This window comes from Nicotiana sylvestris, chromosome 5 (genome assembly GCF_000393655.2).
Source record: "Nicotiana sylvestris chromosome 5, ASM39365v2, whole genome shotgun sequence".
Taxonomy (NCBI): Eukaryota; Viridiplantae; Streptophyta; class Magnoliopsida; order Solanales; family Solanaceae; genus Nicotiana; species Nicotiana sylvestris.
In genome coordinates, this window is record NC_091061.1 from 51,599,607 (window position 1) to 51,624,922 (window position 25,316).

At 38.3% G+C, this 25,316-nt stretch overlaps 3 protein-coding genes across 5 annotated transcripts; all 3 read left to right on the plus strand.

Moving 5' to 3' along the window:
- The first annotated feature begins 2,847 nt into the window (after positions 1-2,847).
- Positions 2,848-20,973, plus strand: LOC104217131 (GBF-interacting protein 1-like). Of its 3 annotated transcripts, none has more exons than XM_070174392.1 (11): positions 2,848-3,225; positions 4,330-4,373; positions 5,115-5,217; positions 5,735-5,849; positions 6,012-6,436; positions 6,557-6,733; positions 7,702-8,092; positions 15,497-15,779; positions 16,181-16,342; positions 17,944-18,453; positions 20,112-20,973. In XM_070174392.1, the coding sequence occupies exons 1-11, from the start codon at positions 3,039-3,041 to the stop codon at positions 20,394-20,396; spliced, it is 2,682 nt and encodes an 893-aa protein (XP_070030493.1). In that variant the 5' UTR covers positions 2,848-3,038; the 3' UTR covers positions 20,397-20,973. The 3 variants fall into 3 exon arrangements, with proteins under 3 accessions (XP_070030493.1, XP_070030495.1, XP_070030494.1); XM_070174394.1 differs by having other exon boundaries at positions 17,956-18,453; XM_070174393.1 differs by having other exon boundaries at positions 6,560-6,733.
- A 1,567-nt stretch (positions 20,974-22,540) lies between these two features.
- Positions 22,541-23,308, plus strand: LOC104227473 (uncharacterized). Its single transcript, XM_009779716.2, has one exon. It carries the CDS (start codon positions 22,541-22,543, stop codon positions 23,306-23,308), a length of 768 nt encoding a protein of 255 aa, XP_009778018.2.
- An 8-nt stretch (positions 23,309-23,316) lies between these two features.
- On the plus strand, positions 23,317-23,763 carry LOC138868645 (secreted RxLR effector protein 78-like). Its single transcript, XM_070146210.1, has one exon. It carries the CDS (start codon positions 23,317-23,319, stop codon positions 23,761-23,763), a length of 447 nt encoding a protein of 148 aa, XP_070002311.1.
- Positions 23,764-25,316: the final 1,553 nt, after the last annotated feature.

Genomic DNA, 25,316 nt, shown 5'->3' on the forward strand with positions numbered 1-25,316 from the left:
GTAACTTAGATGCCTTGCAAGGCACAGACATTAACTTGTAATATTTGGAATGCTTAGTTATTAATATTAACTCCTTTACATTAAAAAAAAAAAACTTAAAAGAGCAAATAGCGAAGCAAATTCAATGTGACAAAAGTGGATTACTAGAGCTAAAATTATGTTACTGTTATGCAAACTATAATTGGGGATCTTTTAGTCATCAAATTAAATTTGACAAAATATCAATAAAGAGCCATCCCGATTTCCCCCCCTTTTGTTTATTAATGGGTCCATCAATTCTGAAAATAAATTTTAAAACCTTTTTTTAGAAAAGGAAAAATTTCCAGATTGACTGAGGAAAAAATTGTCTAGGACTGCTAATGGTTTTTGTTGTGTTTCATACTGTTTTGGCCTTTCCATTTATTTGCTATTTTTTACGATGCTGATGCTATTTTTCGGGAGAAATTCAAAAATAGCCAGATTTACAATTGGTCGTTCAAAAATAGCTCATATTCAAAAGTAATCGAAATTTAGGCACTTTTCATGTTAAGATAAATTTGAGCGAAAACACTGTTCAAAACCCGAAAAATACACCAGTATATTATCCTGAAGTTCCAGCATAAGTATACTTGAACTCCAACATATTATACTGGAGTTTCAGGATAAGTATGATGGAACTCCAGCATAATATGATGGAGTTCTAGCATAAGTACATTAGAACTCTAGCATAATATACTGGAGTTCCAGCAAGTATAATTGTCCAGTATAATATACTGAAGTTTGGAGCACCGGTGCTCCAGTCTCCAGTATATTATATTGGAGTCAGCAAAGTATATCGGTCTAGCATAATATGCTGGAGTTCATACACAAGTGCACCGAACTCCAGTATATTATGCTGGACCGGTCTCCGTTGCAGCAAAATAGTGGCTATTTTTTATTGACTTCGTAAACGCTGCTATTTTTGAATGACTAGTCCGAAAACTGGCTATATCGTGCTATTTTTACCTATTTTTCTGGTTTCTGTTGTTGTTACATATCTATTGTCTTTGAGCCGATGGTTTCCTGGAAACAACCTCTCTATCCCTCCGGGGTAGGGGTAAGGTCTGCGTATACTTTACCTTCCCGATACCCCACTAGTAAGATTCTACTGAGTTGTTGTTGTTACTTATTTGGTAGTTTAATAAAAATTAAATGTTAAGAATTACATTTCGATTATCTGAATTTTCATTTGATTCGAGTTGTCACATAATCTAATTATAAAAGTATATGACTGTTTAACCAAAAAATGGGATTTCGGTCAAAGCTTTAATTTAGAAGAACTCGGGTTACTGATAATCAAAAGAATATATGAAAGAAAATAATTTGGCTAGCAATAAGATAATTAGAAGATAAGCAAGTAAATCTATATATTCAGATAATATTTTGTGTCCCTACAATTGATCCGTTCTCTCCCTTTTATAGCTATTTTGGAGATATGCGTTTTACCTTTGTCATAATAAGGCCATTATGGACAATTAAAGATATTAAATGCTACGTTACGTAATCATTTTATTTAATACAGATTCTCTAACATTTTTAGTATTTAAGGCTCATTAAATACTGTATATGTACTCCCATGTAGTGTCAGATTCATTTTCCTTGATTCTTGGACTTAAATAAGTACGAGCGCTGAGTCTTTTGGATAACCGCTCGTGCCTCTTCCTTCGCCTCTGCTCGTATCTGTTGCAACTCGTGCCTCTTTGCCAATTGTAACTCTTTGACCAATCTATGTGTCATGACACGTCATCTTTACATCACTTTAATAATATGTAAACTCAATTTTTCCCAATACAATGACAACTATTGAATCCTCATTTTTTTCATTATTTCTGATTGTTGCAAATCGATCTCCATACATGACAGATAATGCTTTTGATATTGATTTTCATTTAATTTGCTTTATTTTTTTTGCAATTAATTTCTTACAATAAAAAATCACAAAATACAAGAATCACACGTTTAATATAGGTGAACTATATAATTTGACTTGACTGGGTTAGCAGTGTGTGAACAGCAACTTGGATTATGATATATTAGTCACCCAACTAGTAAAGGACAAAAATAAGTAACGAGAAAAAACTAGTAAAGTAAAAGGGTTTAAACTAAAGAAGAAAACTAAGTATTATAACATTGAAGAAAATAAAATAACAAATAATAAATAGTGAAATATCCGTAGATCCTTTTACTCGAGCTTATAACTATTTAAGTATTTTATGTTTTTAATTTGACGTTCGATATTTATTTTGGAATTTAAAATTGAGGTGAGAAATCTCATTTTTAATCAAAAATTGACTCTATTTTCAAAATTTAAACTCAAGATACTTACCACTAGTTATTACCCCTAATAATTGCAATTACATACTTTATACATTTCAAATTAGACGAGCTACTTTCCTTATTAGTTGTTTCAAAATAAATGACATATTTCTAAATGTAGCAATAATTCAACTTTAAACTATTCATTTTACCTATTTTACTCTTAATGAAAAGTTTTATAACCACACAAAGCTCATGGCCCCAAAAAGCTTTTACCCTTCAAGTTTTTATGACCATAAATTTTAATTTTTTTTTTCTTTCTTAAACTCTATATCGAATCAAACTGCCTCATCTAAATTGAAATAGGCATTTCATAGCAATATGATTCAATTTCTCTGTCTCCCTTCTCTATGCCGTTTTCCAAACGAAAAAGTAAAATTCTTAAAAATTAAAGACAAAGAAAAAAGAAAAAAAGAAAGTAGGACTGTTCCACGGTGGACAAAAACAAAACATTACAAAAACAAAACAATAAATAGTGAGAGTGAAATTCATATTCAAAACCCTTCTCCTAAGTCTTCTCTTCCTTCACCAAATACAATTACTCTTTTTTCCCTCTTTCTCTCCTCCCTCCCTCCCTCCCTCTCTCTCTCAACGTATAGAGATACAGTAAAATATATATAGATAGATAGATACAGAAGAGGTATATAAATATATATAGAAAGAAAATTGTTTGTGGTGTAGGTGATTGGGGAGGGGTGGTGAAGATGAGTAGCAGCAACAGTAGTGGAGTTGTTGTTGGAGGGGCTAGGGTTTCAATTCCGAGCAGTGTTCGGAAAACGATTCAGAATATAAAAGAGATCACTGGGAATCATAGTGAGGATGAGATATATGCAATGCTCAAAGAATGCTCTATGGATCCCAATGAGACTGCCCAAAAACTCCTCTTTCAGGGTCAGATAAATATATGCTTCTCTATTCACACACATATTTTTTAGCTATGTATATATGGTGTTTGATCTTGTTTTTTTTCTCTGTGATTCCTTTTCTGTCTTGATTACTCTATATAGTGAGTTCCGGTGACAGATTTTTATTCTATTTGTTCTCCTGAATATTCTATAGTGAGTTATTTTTGATGTCTCTCTTCTTTTATTTTCCTTATTTGCATGTGTCTCATCCTCAATTGGGTCTGTTCTGAATTGGGCTGCAATGGTGGACTTTATCAGGCTGTTAAAATTGTTTTGACCATATATATATATATGCGCGCGCGTGTGTGTGAAAACATGGTCTTTAAATTGTTTTTGTACTATTCCCTCCCTTTTGTTAACAGAGATTGCTTCCCCCTCCCAAAAGATTTTTTTTTATGCCGTTACGATGAGCAAACCTCTAGCTTTGGAGGACCCTTGATTTGTGTCAAAGACAAACTTTTTATAGCAGAAAGGTGACAAAGAATTCATAGTCAGTCCGAACTACATGTAAAAAAAGGGAGAAAAAAGTAAGCCGGTTGGTGCTGATAACATTTTGAACTACATTTTTTGTTCAAAGATAACATTTTGCAGTTAATTTGTTATAGAGAAGGTTTAGCCACACTCTGCATCCTCTATTTAGTGCACGGCGGAGTTGTCGATGAATTTTGTATTTTATAGTAACTAAGCAATTAAGAGGGTCAACTGTTCTTCTTTCTTGTTTTCTTTATTACATTTATGACTGTTAGATCCAACACATTCTTTCATAGAAATCCAAACCTTCAATATATAGGAGCAGAAAATTTCGCTTGCTCCATTATCTTGTCTTGCTGACTTTTTAATGATTTAATGCACTTAGTAACCTATGGGTTTCAAGGTAACAAGTCTAATTAGAAATTTGCAACCTTCTCGTAAAAATAAATGTATAGATTGGTCTTGTTTTGTGTGTTCTGTATTTCTCTGAGACTGGTTCTTTTTAAAGCTACACATACTGCCCCAGCTAGACTTTTGTTGTTGTTACCTTTCCTTCCTAGCTATGGAAATATATAATTTATTTTCTCTTTACTCATCTAATTTGAGGGGTTATTTACAGATACATTCCATGAAGTAAAAAGGAAACGCGACAGAAGAAGAGAGGTATGGTTAGTTACTACTTTGCATGCTTACAAACACTCTCCACAAAGACCCATAGGGCATAAAGTAATGTTGACCTGATTTGCCTGTAAATTTCTCATAAAAGTGGTTTAGAGGTTAATTTTCCCCCATTAATTTATTTATGTTTTCTGGGTGGGGGATTCATTAATTAAGGCCTCAGCTGATTCTAGGTGTCCGAAGAGGTGAACATACATATTGACAAGTGATATATTAGCTGGTGCAGATTCACGGATCAAAATTGAACCTAGGGTGGTGGAGCAATTATTGCCCGACAAAGAATGTAACTTACCATCTCAATTAAACCTCTTTGCTAAGATGATGCTGTTCTGCATGTGTGAATGCCTAAACTATTACCCACTGTCATCTAAGTTGCAACTTAGCTGGCTGATTTGCAAAAAAATAATGTATTTTATGGTGCAGAGGATGTCTACTTGGTATAACAAACCCGATTAATGCAATAAAATCCGGAATGTGCAAGTAGGCATGAGCACCTTGGTGTGTATTAGTTCATTTTTTGCTCTTGTGGACCCCATGAATGTCAAATGAGTTTCTTTTCCTGTAGAATTCCATGCTATAGTTCAATTTTCATATCAGCACGATGCTATAATTTCTTCACATGTTCTCTCTTAACGACCGAATAAATGTGAGTGTTAGTATGACATGCTTCCTCGGCCTTTTACATGCTGTCCCTGAATTGTTACAACTTGATTTGTCTTTGTGCAGAATTTGAACAAGGAGTCTGCTGAGCCAAAGTGGAAACCAGCTATGCAGGGAAGGGGAAACAAGGGGAGTCGGGGAAACTTCACTTCTCGCCATGTTTCGCTTGGTAAACATCCATTTTGTTGTTATTTTTCTGTATTTGTGATCTCTTATGCTGCCTGTGATTTCATATTTGTCATTCTTGTGATAACATGATTCTTGCGTGCTTTTTAAATTGCTGACCTGCTTTCCTTTTTTATTTCGTTCACGCTTTGTGCAAAATGACAAAAGCATCTTTAAGAATCCAAATTAGTACCACTTTATGTTATTGTGATCTTGATGCTGCTTCTAATCAACAATCTCAGACAGTTTTACACTGTTTGCCTGATATATTTAAGCACATTATAAGTTGCTGCAAATTATAACTGATTCTCACTTTTAACTTTTTTAAGTTGCACTGGTCAAAAGGTAACAAAGAGGACTGACATTCTGCCTTTTTGACAGCGAGTAGGCTTTGAACAATTAACATAACTTACTGAGACCTTCTCCTTTACCTTGGGAGAGTTTTCACTATATGTTTCAGATTGAGTCTTATGAGCCCCTCTTTTCCTATACACTCATAATTGATGTGTGTGTTTGGTCAGATGCTGGTGGTCGAAGGAACTCTGCACCTGATAAGGAAAATGAAGCCAGTCAAGTTTCTGACAAGAGTGTCAAGCCATCCTCCGTACCAACTATTGAGGCGAATAATACTTCAAGGTGTTATTGATGTTTTTGGATTTTACTCCGTCTGTGCATTACAGCATATGTGTGCTCCTTGAATTGCCACTTATAAACCCCTTCAGATTACAAAATATGGTTTTTGTTTCCTATACATAGTTTGTATATTTCTGTGACCTAACCTTTTTGGCTCTTTTGCAGCTCATCAAGTTCCAGAGCCAATGGGCCTGGTGCTGTAGCTTTTGGGAGTAATAGTGTTGTACATGATGCCCATGCATCAGCAGGCAGAGGGATTAAGCAATCTGAAGCCACTGCAGGTGCTGGCTCTGTCAAGTCGGAGGAACCACTGCACACTCCAAGTCATGGTGCGGGCAAAAGCCCCAGAGTGTCTGTAGGAACCAGGGATACACTTGGACAGACGATGCCTAACTCCAGCAACTCTTCAACCTCCTTGTCTTCACCACCTTCGTCAGGAGCTTATTTTTCAGCATCAGATCCTGTTCTTTTGCCATCTCATGATTTACGACCCCCTGGTGCAGTAGGCACAATTAGAAGGGAAGTTGGTGGCCAGCATGTGTCATCTGATCATGTCCCTACCAACTCGATCGGGAGCAAGGCAACCACTGGTAAGCCTGTGAAGATTTGTCTGAGAACTTGATTGTCATTCTTTGGTTTTTAGGAAGACATACTTATTTTTCGTCCAGTTAATGAAGCTTATGTATTTGTTTCTGCCTATGCCTGTATAGCAGTTTCTGACTCTAGAAATTCGACTCCGCAAGTAAAAATGTCAAGCAAATTCCAGGGGCCTGGAAAGAATCAGCTTCCAGATTTCTCACAATGTGCTTCATCGGCTCAGGGTGTTTCTTCTCTTAGTAGGCCTTCATCTAATTACAACAACCGTCCCCTGGTTGGCCCACAAAAAGGTATAGTACTTTACAAGTTGACTACTCTACACATTAGTATATTGTTTTCTTTCCCCCTCCCTCTCCATGAAAGACTCTTTTAATTGATATTGCTACTATAATTGTTACCCCACTTAGTGAGACTTTACTGGGTTGTTGTTGTTGTAATGGTTCTTACTTGATGATTGAAGAACTCCATTTTTGCCCTCGAATTACGTGCTCAATGCTTTCTGTACCTTCTCCTTTTGTTTTAGTGAGAAGTTTGAACCTTTTCATATTGATTTTTTTCTAGAGCTGAGAGTGATCTTTTTTTTGCCAGTTGGTGTTTTTGTTGGTCCAACTTGAGAGATAAAAAGGTCATCTCCTATTCTCATTTGCAATTGCGATTTCTTCTCAATTTCTCATTTATCTGCATTTTTCGGTTTATACCTTTACCTTTTTGTATTTGGTAAGAAGTTTTGAACCTTTTCATAACCATTTTTTTCTTGTGCTGAGCGATTGTTTTTTTCCAGTTGGTGATCATCTCTTATTCTCATTTGCAATTGTGATTCTCTTCTAAATTTCTCATATATCTGCATTTTCTGTTTGTATCTCCTCCTTGTGTCTATAGTCCTACTTGCGGGTCTTAGTGTATCAGTAATCTTCAATTTTCCAAAACAGAATGGTGGTTGTTGCTAGTGAAGTCATGTACCTGGTCCATTCTATGTCTGCTGGTTTACTGTACAAGTGTCGTTTTTGTTTAAACTTATTCTTTGTTTTTCTGGAATAAGGAAACCCAAAAATGTCATTCCCAGATGTTGACTACTCTTGGTCTCCGGTTGACTCAATAACTCCATTGTTTGCGGCTTTAGAGTCATAGAGTGTTATGATACTGTTGCTGTTTGTTAAATTTGATTTCAGCGGAATTGTAGCAATTAGGGTCTCTTACTTGCAATTCATTCATACTGTCATGCTGAAGCTAAACACCTGTCTTCTTTATTTCACTGCAGCTGGTCCCGGTAAGGAATGGAAGCCAAAGCCTACACACAATAATATTGCTCAGGGTAAAGCTATATCTGCTAGTTCAGCTGATCTTTCTACAGTTTCTGCTGAAGTTGATACACAACCGCAGCCTACGTCTGTCAGTGTTGAATCAAAGGAAGGGACTTCGGAATTGCAGCAGAAGCTAGAAAAATCACACATTTCAGAGATTCAGCATGTTGTTATCCCTAACCACCTTCATGTGCCTGAGGCTGAAAAACTTGGGTTCTGTTTTGGAAGTTTTGAAGCTAGCCTGGGCTTAGGTGTGAGCCCTTACAATGCTGCTGAGAAAGAAAAGACTCCATCACTTTCTGGAAGTTCTGAGGATATTGAAGAAACAGAAAATGAGCACTTTTCCAGGTCCGTCATCGCATGGTCTCTTTACTCTCAATCCCTCTTCTCCCCTGTTTATGACTTGTGAAAGCTTTTGGTAGTTGCTCTTCTTTTAGCATTAGGAATCTAGGACTAGGATGAGTAGTATCAGTAATATTTCTCCTGTTAGAAGTATAGATGTAGGAAAATCTGGAATGTCTTGTTTTTGCCGTTTTATATTACACGGCAATTGGAAGAGAAATGCATATAATTAGTTGGTGGATGCCAACGTTGTTAGAAGGGTCTTCTCCAGTTTGAGTTGTATATTATTATCTTACAAAAGATATTTTAAGCATTATAGCGGGTAAGGACTAAGGAGGGAATTGTTTGTTTCAAAGTCCAGTTTTGCAGTAATATTAAACGAGATATTCAAATATGTTTCAGTATATAATTCAAGTAATATATTTTTTCAATATTTTGGAGATTGAAAAATTTTAGTTACCGAAATTTAGTGATGCAATTTAGATTCAAGTGCTCATTATTCGGTCTTCAATTTTTCAGACAGCTGGCAGCTATGTGTTGTTTTGGTAATGATTCAAAAAGCATTCCAAAAACTAAAACCAAGTGTTGTTTGGTTTGAGAAAAGCTGAAACCAACTTGATCTTGTTTTGGAAACCAAAAACTGATTAACAATCTTTTTCTAAGCAAAATCTGACTTTGAACCAATTCTTCCAAACTAACAGTAATCCAAACATAAAACTTTCACCCAGAACCATTTCCAGATTAGGTTCTTCTGGAACCAAAGGCAAGCCTTCTCCAAATATCTTCTGCACTGACCTAGTTTTCTTCTTTTCTTAGAAGTTTGGACAACATTTGGAAAGGGTTTTTTTGACATTAATCTTTTAGAACAACCATATTGAAACTGAGACGTGTTTGGATATTTGTAGTTTCTTTGACAAAAATTTTGTGGAAGTGAGTGTGTTTTGCGTACAAGAAGAGCTATCTTAGTTATTTAGAAAAATATACTTTGAAATACACCCTCAAACCACAACTTCAAAAAACAGTTTTTTTTTTGAATTGGTAACTATTGTATATATTATAAAAATCAGTACATAGGTTGCACTGAAAACCAAATTTACATAGAGAGAATTTGAAGATATTCTAATTTAAAACCTAGCAGGATCCTAGTATGTCTATGATTGTCAATGTATCTTCTGTGTACATCTGTTTGCACCAAAAACAAAATAGAAGAATACAATTGAGTTTGATCTTCTGCAGTGGATTGCTTCTGTCTTCAGAACATCTAGTGTTCCTTTCCCTCCAGACTGTCCACCAAATACAAGCCGGAACAGTCCTCCATCTATCTCTGCTAGTTGCTTCAGCTCCAGCTTCTTCCCAACTATAAATGACATCTTTAATCCTGTATGGCATTGACCATGAAATACCCCTAAGACTAATAAAGATTTTCCATAGTTGGTCTGTAATCTTGCAATGTAGAAACAAATGGTTGACAGTTTCTGCATTTTCCCCACACAGAAAACATCTTGAACACAGAGATATTCCCCTTTTTATGAGATTATCCTGGGTTAAAACCGCCTCCTTTGCTAGTAGCCAAGTGAAGCAAGCTACCTTGTATGGAATCTTTGTTTTCCATATATGTTTCCAAGGCCATGTGTCTACCTGTTGATTATCATGATTCAAAATCTTATATGCATCCTTCACTCGGTAAACCCCTCTGTTGTGCCTCTTCCACCATATTGAATCCAAACCTTCCTGTAATCCTGTAAATGCTTCCAGCTCTTTGTAGAGGTCAGTTAGTCTTATTATCTCCCAGTCATTCAGCTGTCTTCTTAGAGCTATTTCCCATCCTTGACAACTCCTCATTTCAGCTACCGTCTTATGCTGGTTTTTGTGCTACAACGAACATATCTGGGTATCTTTCCTTTAAGCTTCCAATTCCTAACCAGTTATCATTCCAAAATGATGTGTTCCTTCCGTTGTTCACTCTTATGGAGGAGTGATTCTTCATTATTGGCCAAAGTTCTCTGATGGATTTCCACACACTTACTCCATGTGATGTTCTGACTTTTTTTGACACCCAGTTGTTTTCTTCACCATACTTTGCTTTGATCACTTTGGACCATAAAGATTGGGGTTCTTTAGAGTACTTCCATAACCATTTAATTCTAAGAGCCTTGCTTTGGTTCTTCAAATTCCTTATCCCCATTCCACCTTGTTTTTTATCCATTGTTAGCGTCTTCCAATTGACTAAATGGAAGACCTTTTTCTCCTTATTGCCTTGCCAAAGGAAAGTTCTTCGGAGTTTGTCCAATCTCTGTAGAACGCCTACTGGAATTGGGAACAAAGACATCATGTAAGTAGGTAGAGAGTCTAATACTGAGTTGATTAGAACTAGCCTACCCCCAATGATAGGTACTGCGATTTCCATCTTGACAACTTCTTCTCACACTTTTCTATGACTGAATTCCAGATTTCTTTTGATTTGGATCTTGCACCAAGAGGCATCCCAAGGTAAACAGTTGGTAGGGACCCAAGTTCTCCTCCCAATATCTGAGTCAGTTGCCCCATATTGTTAACTTCATTAATGGGAAAAATATTGCTCTTTCTCCAGTTAATGTGTAATCCTGATACTCCCTCAAATAAAACCAAAATGATCCTTAAGAATCTAAGTTGGTCTTTTTCAGCATCACAGAAGACTAGAGTATCATCTGCATATTGGAGATGTGTGATCTCTAGATTGTTAGCCCCACTCCTGTTTACCTCAAAGCCTTTAACCCATCCACTGACTTTAGCCGTTTTGATCATGTTGTTTAATCCTTCCATGGCTATGATGAATAGAAAGGGAGATAAAGGATCACGTTGTCTGAGACCTCTGTGTGAATGAAAATAACCTTTAGGACATCCATTTATAAGAATGGAAAATTTCACAGTAGATATACAAAATTTCATCCATCTAATCCATTTTTGCCCAAAACCCATTTGTTCTAACATTCTTAGTAGGAAGCTCCAGTTCACATGATCATAGGCCTTCTTGATATCCAATTTGCATAAGATTCCAGGTTCTTTCTTTTTTATTCTTGAGTCCACAACTTCATTAGCAATCAACACTGCATCAATTATTTGTCTTCCTTTGATGAACGCCATTTGTTGAGCATCGACAATTTTCCCAACCACCCTCTTAAGTCTTTCAGTTAAGACTTTTGCGAGCAGTTTGTAGAAGCTCCCTATCAGACTGATCGGTCTGAAATCTCTCAATTCTTTCGCACCTGTCTTCTTTGGAATCAAAGCTATATATGTTGCATTGAAGCTTTTCTCAAACATCTCCTGTGAATGGAAGTTGTTAAAAGCCGCCATGATATCTTCCTTCAGAATGTCCCAGCACTTTCTGACAAAACCCATTGTTTATCCATCTGGCCCTGGAGCCTTGTCACTTGCACACATCTTCAGACTGCTCAGCACTTCTTGTTCCTCAAAATTTCTCTGTAAAGACTCCCTTTCTGATTCAGAAATGCTTGAACTATTTTCGAAATTGACTGTTGGTCTCCACTGTTCAGGTTCTGTGTAAAGCTCCTTGTAGAATTCTATGATCTCGTTCTCTATTCTTTCTGGATCCTCGATTACTTCATGTCGAATCATTATTTGGTCAATGTTGTTGTTTCTCTTGCGTGCATTTGCAGTTGAAATTTTTTTGTATTCGTATCCCCTTCTTTGAGCCACAAAGCTCTTGATTTTTGTCTCCATGCCAATTCTTCATTCTTGAGTTGCACCTCAATTTCCATTAGAGTGGCTGCTTTCCTGACTGATTCCTCCTCTGTCAACGCTCTTAGTTGTTGCGTTGTCTCAAAATCTGCTAGTTGACTTAGTAATTTTGATTTCTGCAGTCCCAAATTCCCTTCGTAACTTCTACTCCATCCTTTTAGCTTGCCCTTGAGAGCTTTTAACTTGCAAGCTAAAATGTAATCAGGTCTTCCTGAGAATTCAAAAGATCCCCACCACTCTCTAATTCTATCCTCAAAGCCTTCCACATTCAGCCACCAATTTTCAAACTTAAAGTATGATTTAGCTTGTTCCCACGCACCACAGTCTAGAGCCACAGGTGAATGGTCCGAAATCAACCTTTGTTGGATAGATTGCTTGATATTTCTGAACCTTACATCCCATTCTTCTGAGATGAGAAATCTATCAATTCTTGAAGCCGCTGTGTGGTTGTCCCCTTTGAACCAAGTATAGTTTCCTCCTTCAAGTCGAAGATCTATTAACTCCATATCTTTTATACAATTCGAAAACTCCACCATCGCTCTGGACCTCCTTGAACATTCCCGTTTTTCAGAAGGGTACCTTGTAACGTTAAAATCGCCACAAACCGCCCAAGGACCTTCCATCAATCCCCTCACTGCACCAATTTCTCTCAATACTTTTTTCCTTTCTATTCTACAATTTGGAGCATACACTCCTGTTATGTGACATTGAAAATTTTGTAGAAGAGCGTCAAACTTGCACGTCAAAGTGTATGCACCAGTCTGTAACACCTCCCCTTTCCATACTCTGCAATTCCATAACAACAAAATCCCCCCTCTCGTGCCGCTAGCTTCTAAACATGCATACCTCACCCATCTACCACCCCATATTTGCCTGACTATTTCCTCGATATCCCCCTCGACTTTTGTTTCTTGCATGCAAATAATGTCTGCCCTCCAATTCTGCACTTGACTTTTTATTATCTCCCTTTTCTTCTTATCGTTTAATTCCCTTACATTCCAGGAAATTACTTTGATCATCATATAGAAATGATTGATAGATCTCTTCCCCTACTCCTTTTTCCATCACTCTTGAACTTGACATCGAACGAAGTTAAACCTTTTAATTCCAGTGATCCTTTGAATCTTTGTTTCTTCACCTCCAACTCTGTCTCCACCCTTCTTACCTGTCTGCAGCTGTCAATTTGCATTAGCAACTCCAGTGCTTCTTCTTCATGTCCTTGAAAATCTACTCCAAACATTTTCCCCAATTTGATCATATTTTGGTGGACCCATATTGTTGCATCCATGTCTTTATCCAGTGATGGAATGTGTTGCTGAACTGCTATAGGAATCACCTCCTCGATTTCCCACTCTTGAATAGAGCTAAGTTGCTTTAGGTGTTCCACAGTGCTTCCCACATGTTCATTCCCCATCTCTGAGTTTATGCTTTGCTCCCCTTCCTTCTGTTCCGATCTTGCCCAATCTGCTCCTCTATCTGACTGATTGCAACTGGTAATTGTTTCCTTTTGCATACTTTCGAGATTCACATTGAGGGTTTGGCCCCCTGGAGAGGACTCTTTTGCCCCCGAGTAAGAAAGCCCTCCCATTTCCTCGATATAAGGCTTCCGCCCAGTATCATCAGAGATCTCACACGAGAGGTCATTAAAAATGACTTGTGTAGCCATATCGGGGTCATAGGATTTCAGCTTGACTTTTGACACTTTACTGCTCTGATTCATCGAAGTTGAACCTTGTGCAAATTGTCCACTTGCCTTTCCTTTACCAGTGTTAAGCTCATACCGTGTCTTTCTTTCAGCCCAGATTGGGATGAAAAATTTGGTTCCTTCTCTTTCAATCCCCACCTCATTGGGAGTCTTTCTGCCATCACCAACAATTTTGATTCTTGCCCACTTAAGATGGTTTTTGAGATCAGTTTCTTCTTCTGTAGCTAACTATCCCCCACAGAGATCTTCTATTTCTTTGAAGATCTTTTGTGACCATAGATGTAAAGGAATCCCCATGGCTCTAATCCAGCATGTTTCCTCAATTTGTGAGTTTGGAATGCAACCGGCAGTATGATTCCACCATTCCAGATGAAGCTTGAATTTTTTCCATCTCCATTCTCCTTGCACAATCTGCTCTGCCATGAATCTGTTTGGAAATTCAAAAAGAAACATGTTTCCTGTCATTTCATATATGTTTACTCCGTATGCTTTGTTCCATGAAGCACAAGCCCATCACCTTATGTCTGCTAAAGTGGGTCTCTCATTGATTTCTTTCCCAAAAGACCCGATAATGCATCTTTTTAGTAGGCTTGTATCCTCTCCTCCAGTAGGTTCCATAATAGAGATTTCGCCATTGTTCGTGTTGACCCTTGCCTCTCGAAGTGTATTGGACTGCCATTTACTCTCCTTAACTACTTGGGCATAAGGGAGATTTTCCACAGTGTTTCTGGGTGGTGCTATGGAAATCAGCCTGGTGGTCTGATTAGTGAATCTTTCTATCTTAGCTGCTATGTCTTTCCAGCCAGAGTTCAGAGGTAACTCTGGGAGTATTATCACTGACCTCCCTTCTCCCTTCAGTGACAGAATACTCATATATCTTCCATGAGCGTTATATTTCCTAGTACAGAAATGTTCTGTCATTTGTTCCTTGTACTTCCATCTCTTCACTAGATTGTTTTGATCTGTCGAGGCTTCATTAAGTGCAAAGCAGATTTATTCCATTGCCTTTCTGCCCATGGATGATCTTCTCATCATGTTGCGACTTCTCTCAACCCATTCAAACCATGTGTCTTTGTTAGAGTTCCATCTGGTGATGTCAAAAGATTTGAATCCTGCGTTGAAATATATCCTGTTGTCTCCCATATTGTACTAAAACCAGCTGCTCAGCTTATGAAAGTTAAAGTTTGTTTGGAAGTTATCCCGGTGGGCTAGAAAACTCGAAAATGAAAGAGGAAAAACCAGAACCAGAAATCTGGAAGGTTCCTACCACCGGAAAAAATAAAAGTTGTCAAAATTCAGAAAGTATTATATGGTTGTGGTCGGAATTCCCCAGTGATTGTGCTGTCTAAAAGAAATTTTTTGAAAAAGTGGTCGGAATTGTGCTCACGCGCCGGCGCGTGGCTTTGTCCTCGCCGGAGTCTGGCTGCCCGTGGGGGTGTTTTATCGGAGCTATTTTCAGAGGGGTGGTCGGAATTTGATCGGCGTTCTAATGGTGTTAATGGATTCTCAGAATTCCTTGTTCTCAGGCTCCTCGGGGAGTGTGCCTGAGAGCTTTAAGAAAGAAAGAGAGAGAATGTTATGCTACTTCAAAAAACAGTTTTTGGACCTTTTTTGTTTGCAAATATTTCTTCAAAATCTTAAACAAACCCGAATTTCAAATATTTCTTTTCACAAGGTTTGAGAATTAATTTCATGGACAGAATCCTCTAATTCTATCTTTTAGAAAAATCTTCTTGAAGATTGAGACCTAAAATATCTTATTCAAAGTGTTCTTTTTTCTTTCGTCTTTTAAGTGCCTCTCCTATTTCTATTATTTTCTGTAGCATATGATCTTGTTGCCATTAGCTGTGTATTTTAGATCTTGATGGAATGTTGTTATATCACACTTGACTCTGATAGTTAGATATATACTTCCATTTCTAGCATGTTAAGATGTCAACGTTTTTCATTCTTATGAGTGAATGCAGTGATCAAAATCCACCAACCACCGCAGATTTTTCTGACCAGTCTCCGCCTTCAAGTGGGCAGGAGAATTTATCTGCAAAGCCAGAAGATGTATCACCCTCTGTCCCTGAGTACAGTGAATCTAAGCAAGAGACTCTGCAAGGAGGCCATCAGTATTCAGCTGTTCGTACATCCCCCAACTATAGTTTTGGTTTTATGCTGCCACCAACATTAGGCAGTCAGCTCGCACCTTTTGAAAACTCTGAATCACAGTCTCATGATGTTTCTCGTCTTCCAAACTTTGTTGTAAGCCTTCATTCTTTGATGTACTTTTTCTATGTACTGTCATTTTACTGGTTCTGAAGCTTCAATGTAGATCAAATTGGTATGGAAACTTGCAAGTACATCAAGTAAAATATCCATAGTTAGATTAACACCTTGTCATGGACTCATAATATGTGTCATGTGTTGGTTTCACCTCACTTGTGAGTGGCAAGGTCCTCGAATCTTATGCTTTATTGAGTTAAGGTAGGGTCTAAATTAATGTTGAATGTAGGAAATATTTGACAGCAGTAAATAACGTTGTTCGGGATGATTTGACATATCCCGAAAAGTTTGAGACCACGTGGAATCAATATATTATCAATTCAAGAAAATTTAGTTCTCATACTCAAGAATTGTTAAAAACAATTCATTTTTTCCTCTAGGTTCAGCAACCAATTGACCCAACAAACTACTATGCCCAGTTCTACCGCTCCAGTGCTGATGGTGATGGCCGCATTTCACCCTTTCAATCAGCAGGAGTTTCTACCAAGTACAACGGCAATGTTGCAGTTGTGGCTCCACAAACTTCTCAATCTGCTCAAGAGGTATGAAAGTACTGTATCAGGTAGTATGTTCTATTCTTTATATTACTCTTATTCAGGAAAATATACGTGTGTGTGTGTGTGTGTGGGGGGGGGGGGAATAACGCAATTGACAGCTTATTAAGGGTTTCATAGTGCATGGATGTAAAGTGAAATAAGAATGATCCCAGAAACAGAAAGATGAATGTTTCTGTTTGGAATTGTATGATAGGCGGCTTCACTACATTTGGTATTTAACAATACCTTTGCAGAATATATGTGGGAGAAACTCAGTTACGCCTTTGACTGAGTGTTGGAATATGCTTGTCACCTCACTCCTACTTATATCCCCGCTCCTCGGGTTCCTTGTCTTCTCTTCCCTTAAAGTTGGACTAGACGAGTTGGAATAAATTGGACTTTTGGTCTTAAAATCTATCATGATCGAAGTTCGCCACTGGGGTGGGATTCATCAAGTACCAAATTACAACCATTTTTGAATTGTTTTTCCTCCTAAAGTTGGTACTCTAGACAGGACTATTGTTGCAATTATTGTACAGCTTGGATCAATGATAGCCAAATGTGATGATTACCAGAGTCTACCATGGAATGGTAAACTGATAAACTGTAGAAACTCTGTTACTTATCCCAAAAAAAAAAGAAACTCCGTGACCTAGTCACGCTGCTCATCATTGCTTTAGCATCTCTATGGTCCTGACAGGAAATTCCAATACCTTGTGCTCAGGTTATTCACTCTTGAAGCACACAGAACTACAACCACCCACCTCTTGCTGCTTCCCTTGTCCTTCTTCGCATCAACGGTTTTTCTGTGTCTATTGTATTCCCTTGTATAGTAATTAGTTCCTCCTCTCTGCTTTCTTAACTTGTCCATTGTTTAATTTCCTTTACTAATGATGTGCTTAGCCTAGATGGAGAGTTCATTTTTCTGCTAAAAACCCAGTGAAAAGCTCTTATTGGTGCAAATCGGAATTATTATCATGGTTGCAGTTCTAGAAGGGGTCAGTTCAATGTCTCTCGTTGGTTGACTGTTAACATAAACTTATATGACTTGTATAGTTCAAGAAAATGTGATAAGAAATAGATATTTTTAGGGAATTATACAATCCTTTTCACACACTGTACACAATTTCCATAGTGTAGTGAACATTAATGAAATGTTTTGGAATTGCATTCTTAGCAGCCTGAGTCATGTTTAAGCAAATGCTTTCTAAGTTCTATAAGTATTGAGATGCCTACTTTTGCTGTTTGAAATTGATGTTTTACCAAATTTTTGATTCACTAGAAGGTTCATGCTAATGGTATGAGTTCTTCTTATATGTTGCAGTGAGCCACCAAGTATAGAGTAAATCTATTCAAGATAGCTTTTGACAATCTGCAGTAAAATCGTGTGGTTGGTGCTAGCAGTCCCTTCTGTATCTATGACGGAACAAACTTTATTTACGTTTTGGTGATTTTTGTGCCATCATAACTCTCCACAGAAGTATAGCACATCTATTTGTTAATAATTTGCACAGAAAAATAGTTTATTTCTTGGGTCACCTGTTTGATGTTGAACTTACTAACTTCAGGTAATCTCAACACTAAGGTACTTACTGATATGTATTTAGAATGATTTGCAGGGAGGAAACACTCTTGTTTTATCTACAGCGGCTCCAACAGCACTTGCAACTCAAGCTGCTGGGCTTATGCAAAGTTCAGCAGCTGTAACTCAGCAACCTCTCCCTGTATTTCGACAAGCTGCAGGGATGCATCTGCCCCATTATCCTCCAAATTATATTCCATACGCTCACTACTTTTCCCCATATTATGTTCCACCAACAGCCATCCATCAATTCTTAAGCAATGGTGCATTTCCCCAGCAACCTCAGGCTGGTGGCGTATATCCACCTCCACCATCTGCTGCTGCTGGCAGATACTCACTTTCACAATATAGGCCAGGAGCTAATGTGGGAAACTCAACTCACAGTGGAGTGCCTGGCTCATATGGGCCATATGGATCCTCCACAGCCAACTATAACCCTAGTTCAACTACAGCAGCTGGAAACCCTGCTTCTAATGATGATCTTTCTGCTGCTCAATTTAAGGAAAACAATGTCCACGTGAATGGACAACAACAGGTTGGTCTTGTGTTTAGTTTAAATCAATGTTGATATTATTTTTTTCACTATTGAAATATTTACTTGACATTATTCGCATCATCTCGAACGGTGAACAAAAGAGATTGTGTAGTGATGAAAGATCAACATCCCCTGAGTTCAGCAGCAAGGGGGTGCTATCCCAAAAAGGATGGAGAAAGAGAAATGAGTAATAGGGTCTATATTGATTTATCCCTAGTGAAAAGATATTTGCATCATTCTAACCTTGCCAAATAAAGTGAAAGAAAACCATGTAAAAATAATCATTACTTGAGAACTTGAAATGCTTTGAGCAGTATGATGATGGGCTTAAAACTGATTGGAGCTGAGAATTGACGAAACTAGTTCTGAATTTCTAATTGATAATTATATGATAATTAATCCGAATGCAATATGGTAATTGAAAATTTTCGTTTGGATAAGTATGGTAATTGTAAATTTTCATTTGTATATTGTCTAAAATGATAATCCCTTTGTTTCAATTTAGATGACACACTTTCCTTATTAGTCCGTTCTAGAAAGGACACATTTCTACAATTGGAAATAATACAACTTTAAACTCTTCATTTTATCCATTTTACCCTTAATGAGAAGCTTTTATAACCACACAAATGTCATGGCCCCACAAAGCTTTACCCCTTAAGCTTTTAAGATCACAAGTTTTAAAAGTCTTTTTTTCTTAAACTCCGTGCCGAGTCAAATTAGCTCATCTAAATTGAAACGGAGGGAGTACAATATATGCTGGAAAAACTTGGTGTTGCTGGATCTCAACACTGGGGGTTTTGGGGGGAGGGAGGGGCACTAGCTGAGTCACATAGCCCCAAGGGTGACAGTCTGACACCCCTTCGCCGACACCACTCGGAAAAAATAAATATATATGTACTTTCTTACAGTTTCCGGAGTTTCTATATGTGATGTTTGCGTGTGTATTCTTATAGTTTTATGCATGTGTGTATATATATTTGCTTTAGATGGCAGTCCTCCTTTGTGGAGGTTCTAGGGGTTCCCTTGGAGTGTTGTGTATACTTTGCCTTCAACATTTTGAATTTTTGTTTGCTTTCTTCAAGGCTGTTGCAAAATAGATGTGTTACATGGCGGTCCTTTTGAGGAAGTTTCCACGATCCCTTTGTTCTTGTGTGGGTGTCGAGTAATATTTTTTTTTCAGTCGCACCTTTGCTCTTGAGTGAATCAACCTGCTGATTGTGGGGACGTGTACATTGAGAAATTGAACTGGCATGTTTCTCCAGTCTGTCTGGAAAGGCTTCTCCTTTGAAACTGAGATATTTGCTTTCATTTCTAAATCAAATTTATGAATGAGCTTTTGCTATGATGTATCCTTCTGACTTATGTGGTAAATAATTTTGTATGCTGGTTGCTTTGAGTTTTGGAGTAGTGACAAAGACGAGTATCAAACTTTTGTCGTTTGAGATATTAACGTGTAACCTTGATTCTATGTCCACCTCTTAATTCTTATAAAGGTTTCCAAGTTTAAAGTTGATTGTTCTGAAATAGCATCGTTATGTAGGGCCTGAGCCCATTGATTCTGATCTTTTCTCTCTTGGCTGTGTTTATCATCTCTCTTATGTTTTTACTTTATTTATTAATGTGTTTTACAGAAATGAACAATTTTGTTTTTGCAGAGTGAGGGCTCAGGTGTGTGGATTACTCCAGGCCGAGATTTATCCAGCTTGCAAGCAAGTTCTTTTTATAACCTACCCCAGGGTCAAGTGGCTTTTACTCCCGCACAACCTGGCCACGGAAACCTTGCTGGTCTTTATCATCCAGCACAACCGGTAACTGCACAGACTGTTCATTCACTTATGCAACAGTCACAGATGATGGCTGGTCCGGATATGGTAGGACCAACAGCCACTGTCTATCAGCAGCCTCAACATTCACAAATTAACTGGCCGAGTAGCTACTAAGGAGCTGTTCCTGTCATTTGTAAACCACAAAGAAAAGAAATGAAATTATTGATTGGAATTTTGGGGCTACGATTAGTTTGGAGATGGAGGAAGCATCCAGCAAATGCCAAAAAGACAATCACTGTGCAGGTTGACTGTAAATCTATGAGAGATGCCCCTCCTGGGGGAAAAAAAACGATGAGGTATCACTTTTCTTGCTTGGGATTGAGGATGCAAAGAGTATATCCTCCTGTAACGAATAGTGACAGTCTTTTAGTTTTGTTTGAGGCAGGCAGGCATAAGCAAATCGATTTTCCATTACATTTTGGTAGCCCTTCGATAGTTTTCAGTATTAACTCTTTTCTTTTCAGTCAATTTTTCGAGTTTCTTTCCTATATATCCTTCTTTGGTAGGTTTAGGGCTTCCTAAAGCAATGTGATTTTTAGGGGATTTTCATACATTTTCTTCCCTTTTTGGCTCCAATCTTCTTTATCTGTAAAGTTAGTTTTGACATTAGAAACAGGCGTAGTTGGACTGCTGTAATTGGTGCTTGGCACAAGCAAGATGCTGCATTCTTTCAGTTTTGCTGGATTACTTACAGTGGTGAGCATGGTGGGGTAAATTGGTATGATACAGCTTTTAAAGCTCTTGGTACATTGGAAATTTTAATATCTTGCCGATGCCCAAGAGTTTCTGTGATTTTATATTTTTTCTTTTATTCAACTTTAGTTTGTCTTTTCCATTATTATCACGAAGCGAAGAGGTACATAGTGTGTTTATTTTAAAAGAATCTTTTGGATTAGTTAAGATGCTGGACATCATAACAGCACATGACAAACTGTGGCACTCGAGGCTTTCTTTGATATCTTGGATTCATATTGGCAATATCAAAATATTATTGCTATATCAGTGAGGCATACAAACAAACTCCTTGAATTTTGGAAGCTCAGAAACTCACTATTAGGACCAACTACTTTTCATATTTTAATGGCTTGGCCTAAGTGTTGCAATTCAACCTTCACAAAAGAAACAGTACTATAGAGAATATCGCTATTTGATTCTAGCTAGGCCTGATGTGCTTAGGAAGCCATGGAATTCTGTACTCTGTATTTTATATACCTGATGATGGCTTAATCTTTTTCTGCTTCTAATGAGATGAATCAAAATCTTCTCATTCGACTGTAGGTGCTTGCACCTCACTCTGCTAAATGAGCTTTCTTTGCCTGCACGCCTCCCATCTTTAATGTTATGTAAATGAAGTCAAATTTAGGGGTGGCAAAACAAGCTCAAACCCATTTGATCCGCCCAATCCGCTCAAGTTTTAATTGGTTTGGGCTAGAATGATTTTGAAAATGGGTTGTTTTGGGCTAGCCTAAGTTAAACCATCAAAAATCATCAGCCCAAATGGACCCATGATGATGCCCAACCTTAACCCATTAAAATGTTTAATTTAGAGTTCTACCTTCCCTTGTTTGGTTGGTTTAAATATTTGAAAAATATTTTCTTTATGAATTCGTTTTCTCCATTTGGAGGATAATATTTTTCCAAAAATATTTTCTATATCAAGAGAGGGGAAAATATTTTCCAACTCTTTTTCAACATTACAAAACTAGCTGTTGACAAAAATAATCATCACACATGAAAAAAAAATTAAAAATAAAGAAGAAACACATTATCATAACAGAAAAATAACAAATAAAATTAATATCAATAAAATAGAGGACGATTACTGAGCTATTTTTTAATTATCATAATAAAAAAAAGTACTCATTTATTGAAATGAAAGAAAATAATTTTTCTATAACATGAAAGAAAATATTCTTTTTGTTGAAATAAAAAAATACTTTTTCTACAACCGGAAAAGAAAGTACTCATTTTGTGAAAAAGAAAATACTTTTTCTACATTATGAAAAGAAACTACTTATTTTACTGAAATGAAAGAAAATATTTTTTCTACATCACTAAAAGAAAATATTGTGAGTGAGTGTCTGTTGATGCAGCATAGGCTATTGGTAATGGACTTGGACGGAAGAAGAGAGCGATGTACGGACAACCTAAGATTGAGTGGGGAGCCTTGACTAAGGGAAAAGCTCAGGAGTTGGGGGAGAAGCTGTTGGCTATGGGGGGCCTGGAGGAGCAGTGGGGACGCGAGTAGTATGTGGACCATGGCAGCGGACTGCATTAAGGAAGAAGCTAGGGAGGTGTTAGGGGTCTCGAAGGGTTACTCGGGTGGCCACAAAGGGGACTGGTGGTGGAATGAGGTGGTCCAAGGAAAACTGGAAGCTAAGAAAGCGGCATATCCGAAGCTAGTGGGGAGCACGAACAAGGAAGAGCGAAGGTCGTATAGGGAGTGTTATAAGAAGGCAAGGAGAGAGGCGAAGCTCGCGGCCACAGCGGCTAAGACTGCGGCTTTTGAAAGATTGTATGAGAATCTTGGGGGCAAAAGAGGGGATAGGAAGTTGTACAAGTTAGCCAAGATTAGGGAGAGGAAGGTTCGGGACCTGGATCAATTGAGGTGCATCAAAGACAAAGACGATAAGGTATTGGTGGAAGAGGCGTGTATCAGGCGTAAATGGCAGGAGTACTTCGATAGGCTCTTGAACAAGGAAGAGGATAGGAACATCGTGCTGGGTGAGTTGGAGAACTCAGAGAGTCGGAGAGATTTTGGGTTTTGTAGGCATATTAAGTGTGAGGAGGTTGATGTGGCAATATGGAAGATGAGCAGGGGTAAGGTGACTAGGCCTGACGAGACCCCGGTGGAATTTTGGAAAGAAGCGGGTAGGATAGGCTTGGAGTGGCTTACTAGCTTGTTTAATGTCATTTTCAAGACGAAGAAGATGCCCGAAGATTGGAAGTGGAGTTTGATGATTCCGTTGCACAAAAATAATGTGATATCTAGAACTGCAACAACTATAGGGGTATCAAGCTACTGAGTCACACTATGAAGGTATGGGAGAGGGTGGTGGAGAAGAGAGTGAGGACAGACGTATCTATCTCTGAGAACCAGTTCGGATTTATGCCAAGACGGTCAATTATAAAAGCCATTCACCTTGTGAGACGATTGGTGGAGCAGTATAGGGAAAGGAAAAAGGACTTGCACATGGTGTTCATTGACCTTGAGAAAGCTTATGACAAAGCCCTGAGGGAGGTGCTATGGAGATATTTGGAGGTTAGCGGAGTCCCGATAACGTACATTAGGGTGATTAAGGACATGTACGAAGGCGCTAAGACTCGAGTAAGGACTGCGGGAGGAGACTTGGAACATTTCCCTATGGAGATAGGGTTGCATCAGGGATTAACCCTTGGCCCGTTTTTGTTTTCCCTAGCGTTGGATGTACGACACATACAAGGGAAGTGGCATGGTGTATGTTATTTGCTGATGAAATAGTACTAATTGACGAGACGCGAGGAGGTGTTAACGCTAGGTTGGAATTTTGGAGACAGACGCTGGAATCCAAAGGTTTCAAGTTGAGTAGGTAAAAAACTGAATACTTGGAGTGCAAGTTTAGTGATGAGAGGCATGAAGAAGAAGTAGAAGTAAAGATTGATACTCAAGTCATTCCTACAAGAGATAGTTTCAAGTATCATGGGTCTATAATCCAAAGGTAACAATAAAATTGACGAGGATGTTACTCACCGCATTGGAGCATATTGGATGAGATGGAGGCTAGCTTCGGGGGTTTTATGTGATAAGAATGTGTCGCCTAGACTTAAGGAAAATTTTTACAGGGTGGTGGTTAGACCGGCTATATTGTATGGAGCTGAGTGTTGGCACGCCAAGAAGTCCTATGTACAAAAGATGAGCGTAGCAGAAATGAGGATGTTGAGATGGATGTGTGGACATACCAGGAAAGACAACATCAGAAATGAAGTTATTAGGGACAAGGCGGGAGTGGCATCCGTGGAAGCCAAGTTGCGAGAATTGAGGCTGCGATGGTTTGAGCATGTGAAGAGGAGAGATTGTAACGACCTGGCCGATTATTTTAAGAATTTACGCCCCGATCCCTATTAACTTCTCTCCCCGTGTTTGTTCCTGCTATTGTGAGTTGTCGGGAGAAATTATGTGGAGTTTCGGAGAGTTTTGGGACATTTAGTCCTTAAATGAAAGCTTAAGTTTTGGAAATTTGACCGTAGTCGGAACAGTGTGAAGACGGCCTCGGAATGGAATTCTGATGGTTCCATTAGCTCCGTTGGGTGATTTAGGATTTAGGACCGTGTTCGGATTGTGTTTTGGAGGTACGTAGCTAATTTAGGCTTGAAATGCCCAAAGATGAATTTTTGAAGTTTCCGGTTCGATAGTGTGATTTTGATCCGAGGGTCGGAATGAAATTCCGGAAGTCGGAGTAGCTCCGTATTGTTGAATGTGACGTGTTTGCAAAATTTCAGGTCATTCAGACGAGGTTGATAAACTTTTTGATCGAAAGCGTATTTTGAGAGTTTTTGAAGTTCTTAGGCTTGAATTCGATGCTAATTCGTTGATTCGATGTTGTTTGAGGTATTTTGGAGATTTGTATAAGTTTGGATAGTGGTATATGACTTGTCCGTGCTTTTGGTTGAGGTCCCGGGAGCCTCAGGATGATTTTGTATGGTTAACGGGGAGTTAGAACTTGGAGTTTGCAGCTGAAGTTCTATGGGCTGCTATCATAACCGCATCTGCGGTTGGGAGGACACAGATGCGACTCCCGCAGATGCGGAATTTAGCCACAAAAGCGGCCATATGAGGAAAGGCAAAGAGCCGCAGGTGTGGATGAATTCACGCACCTGCGTGACCGCAGATGCGGTGAACAGGTCGTAGGTGCGGACTTGGGGAATAATGAGTTTTTGCAGGTGCGGTCATTCTTCCACAGAAGCGGGACCGCCGGTGCGGTCCCTTGACCGCAGAAGCGGAATTGCTGGGTAGAAAATAGGAACTTCGAGGGTTTGGTTTCAAAAGTTGGAAAA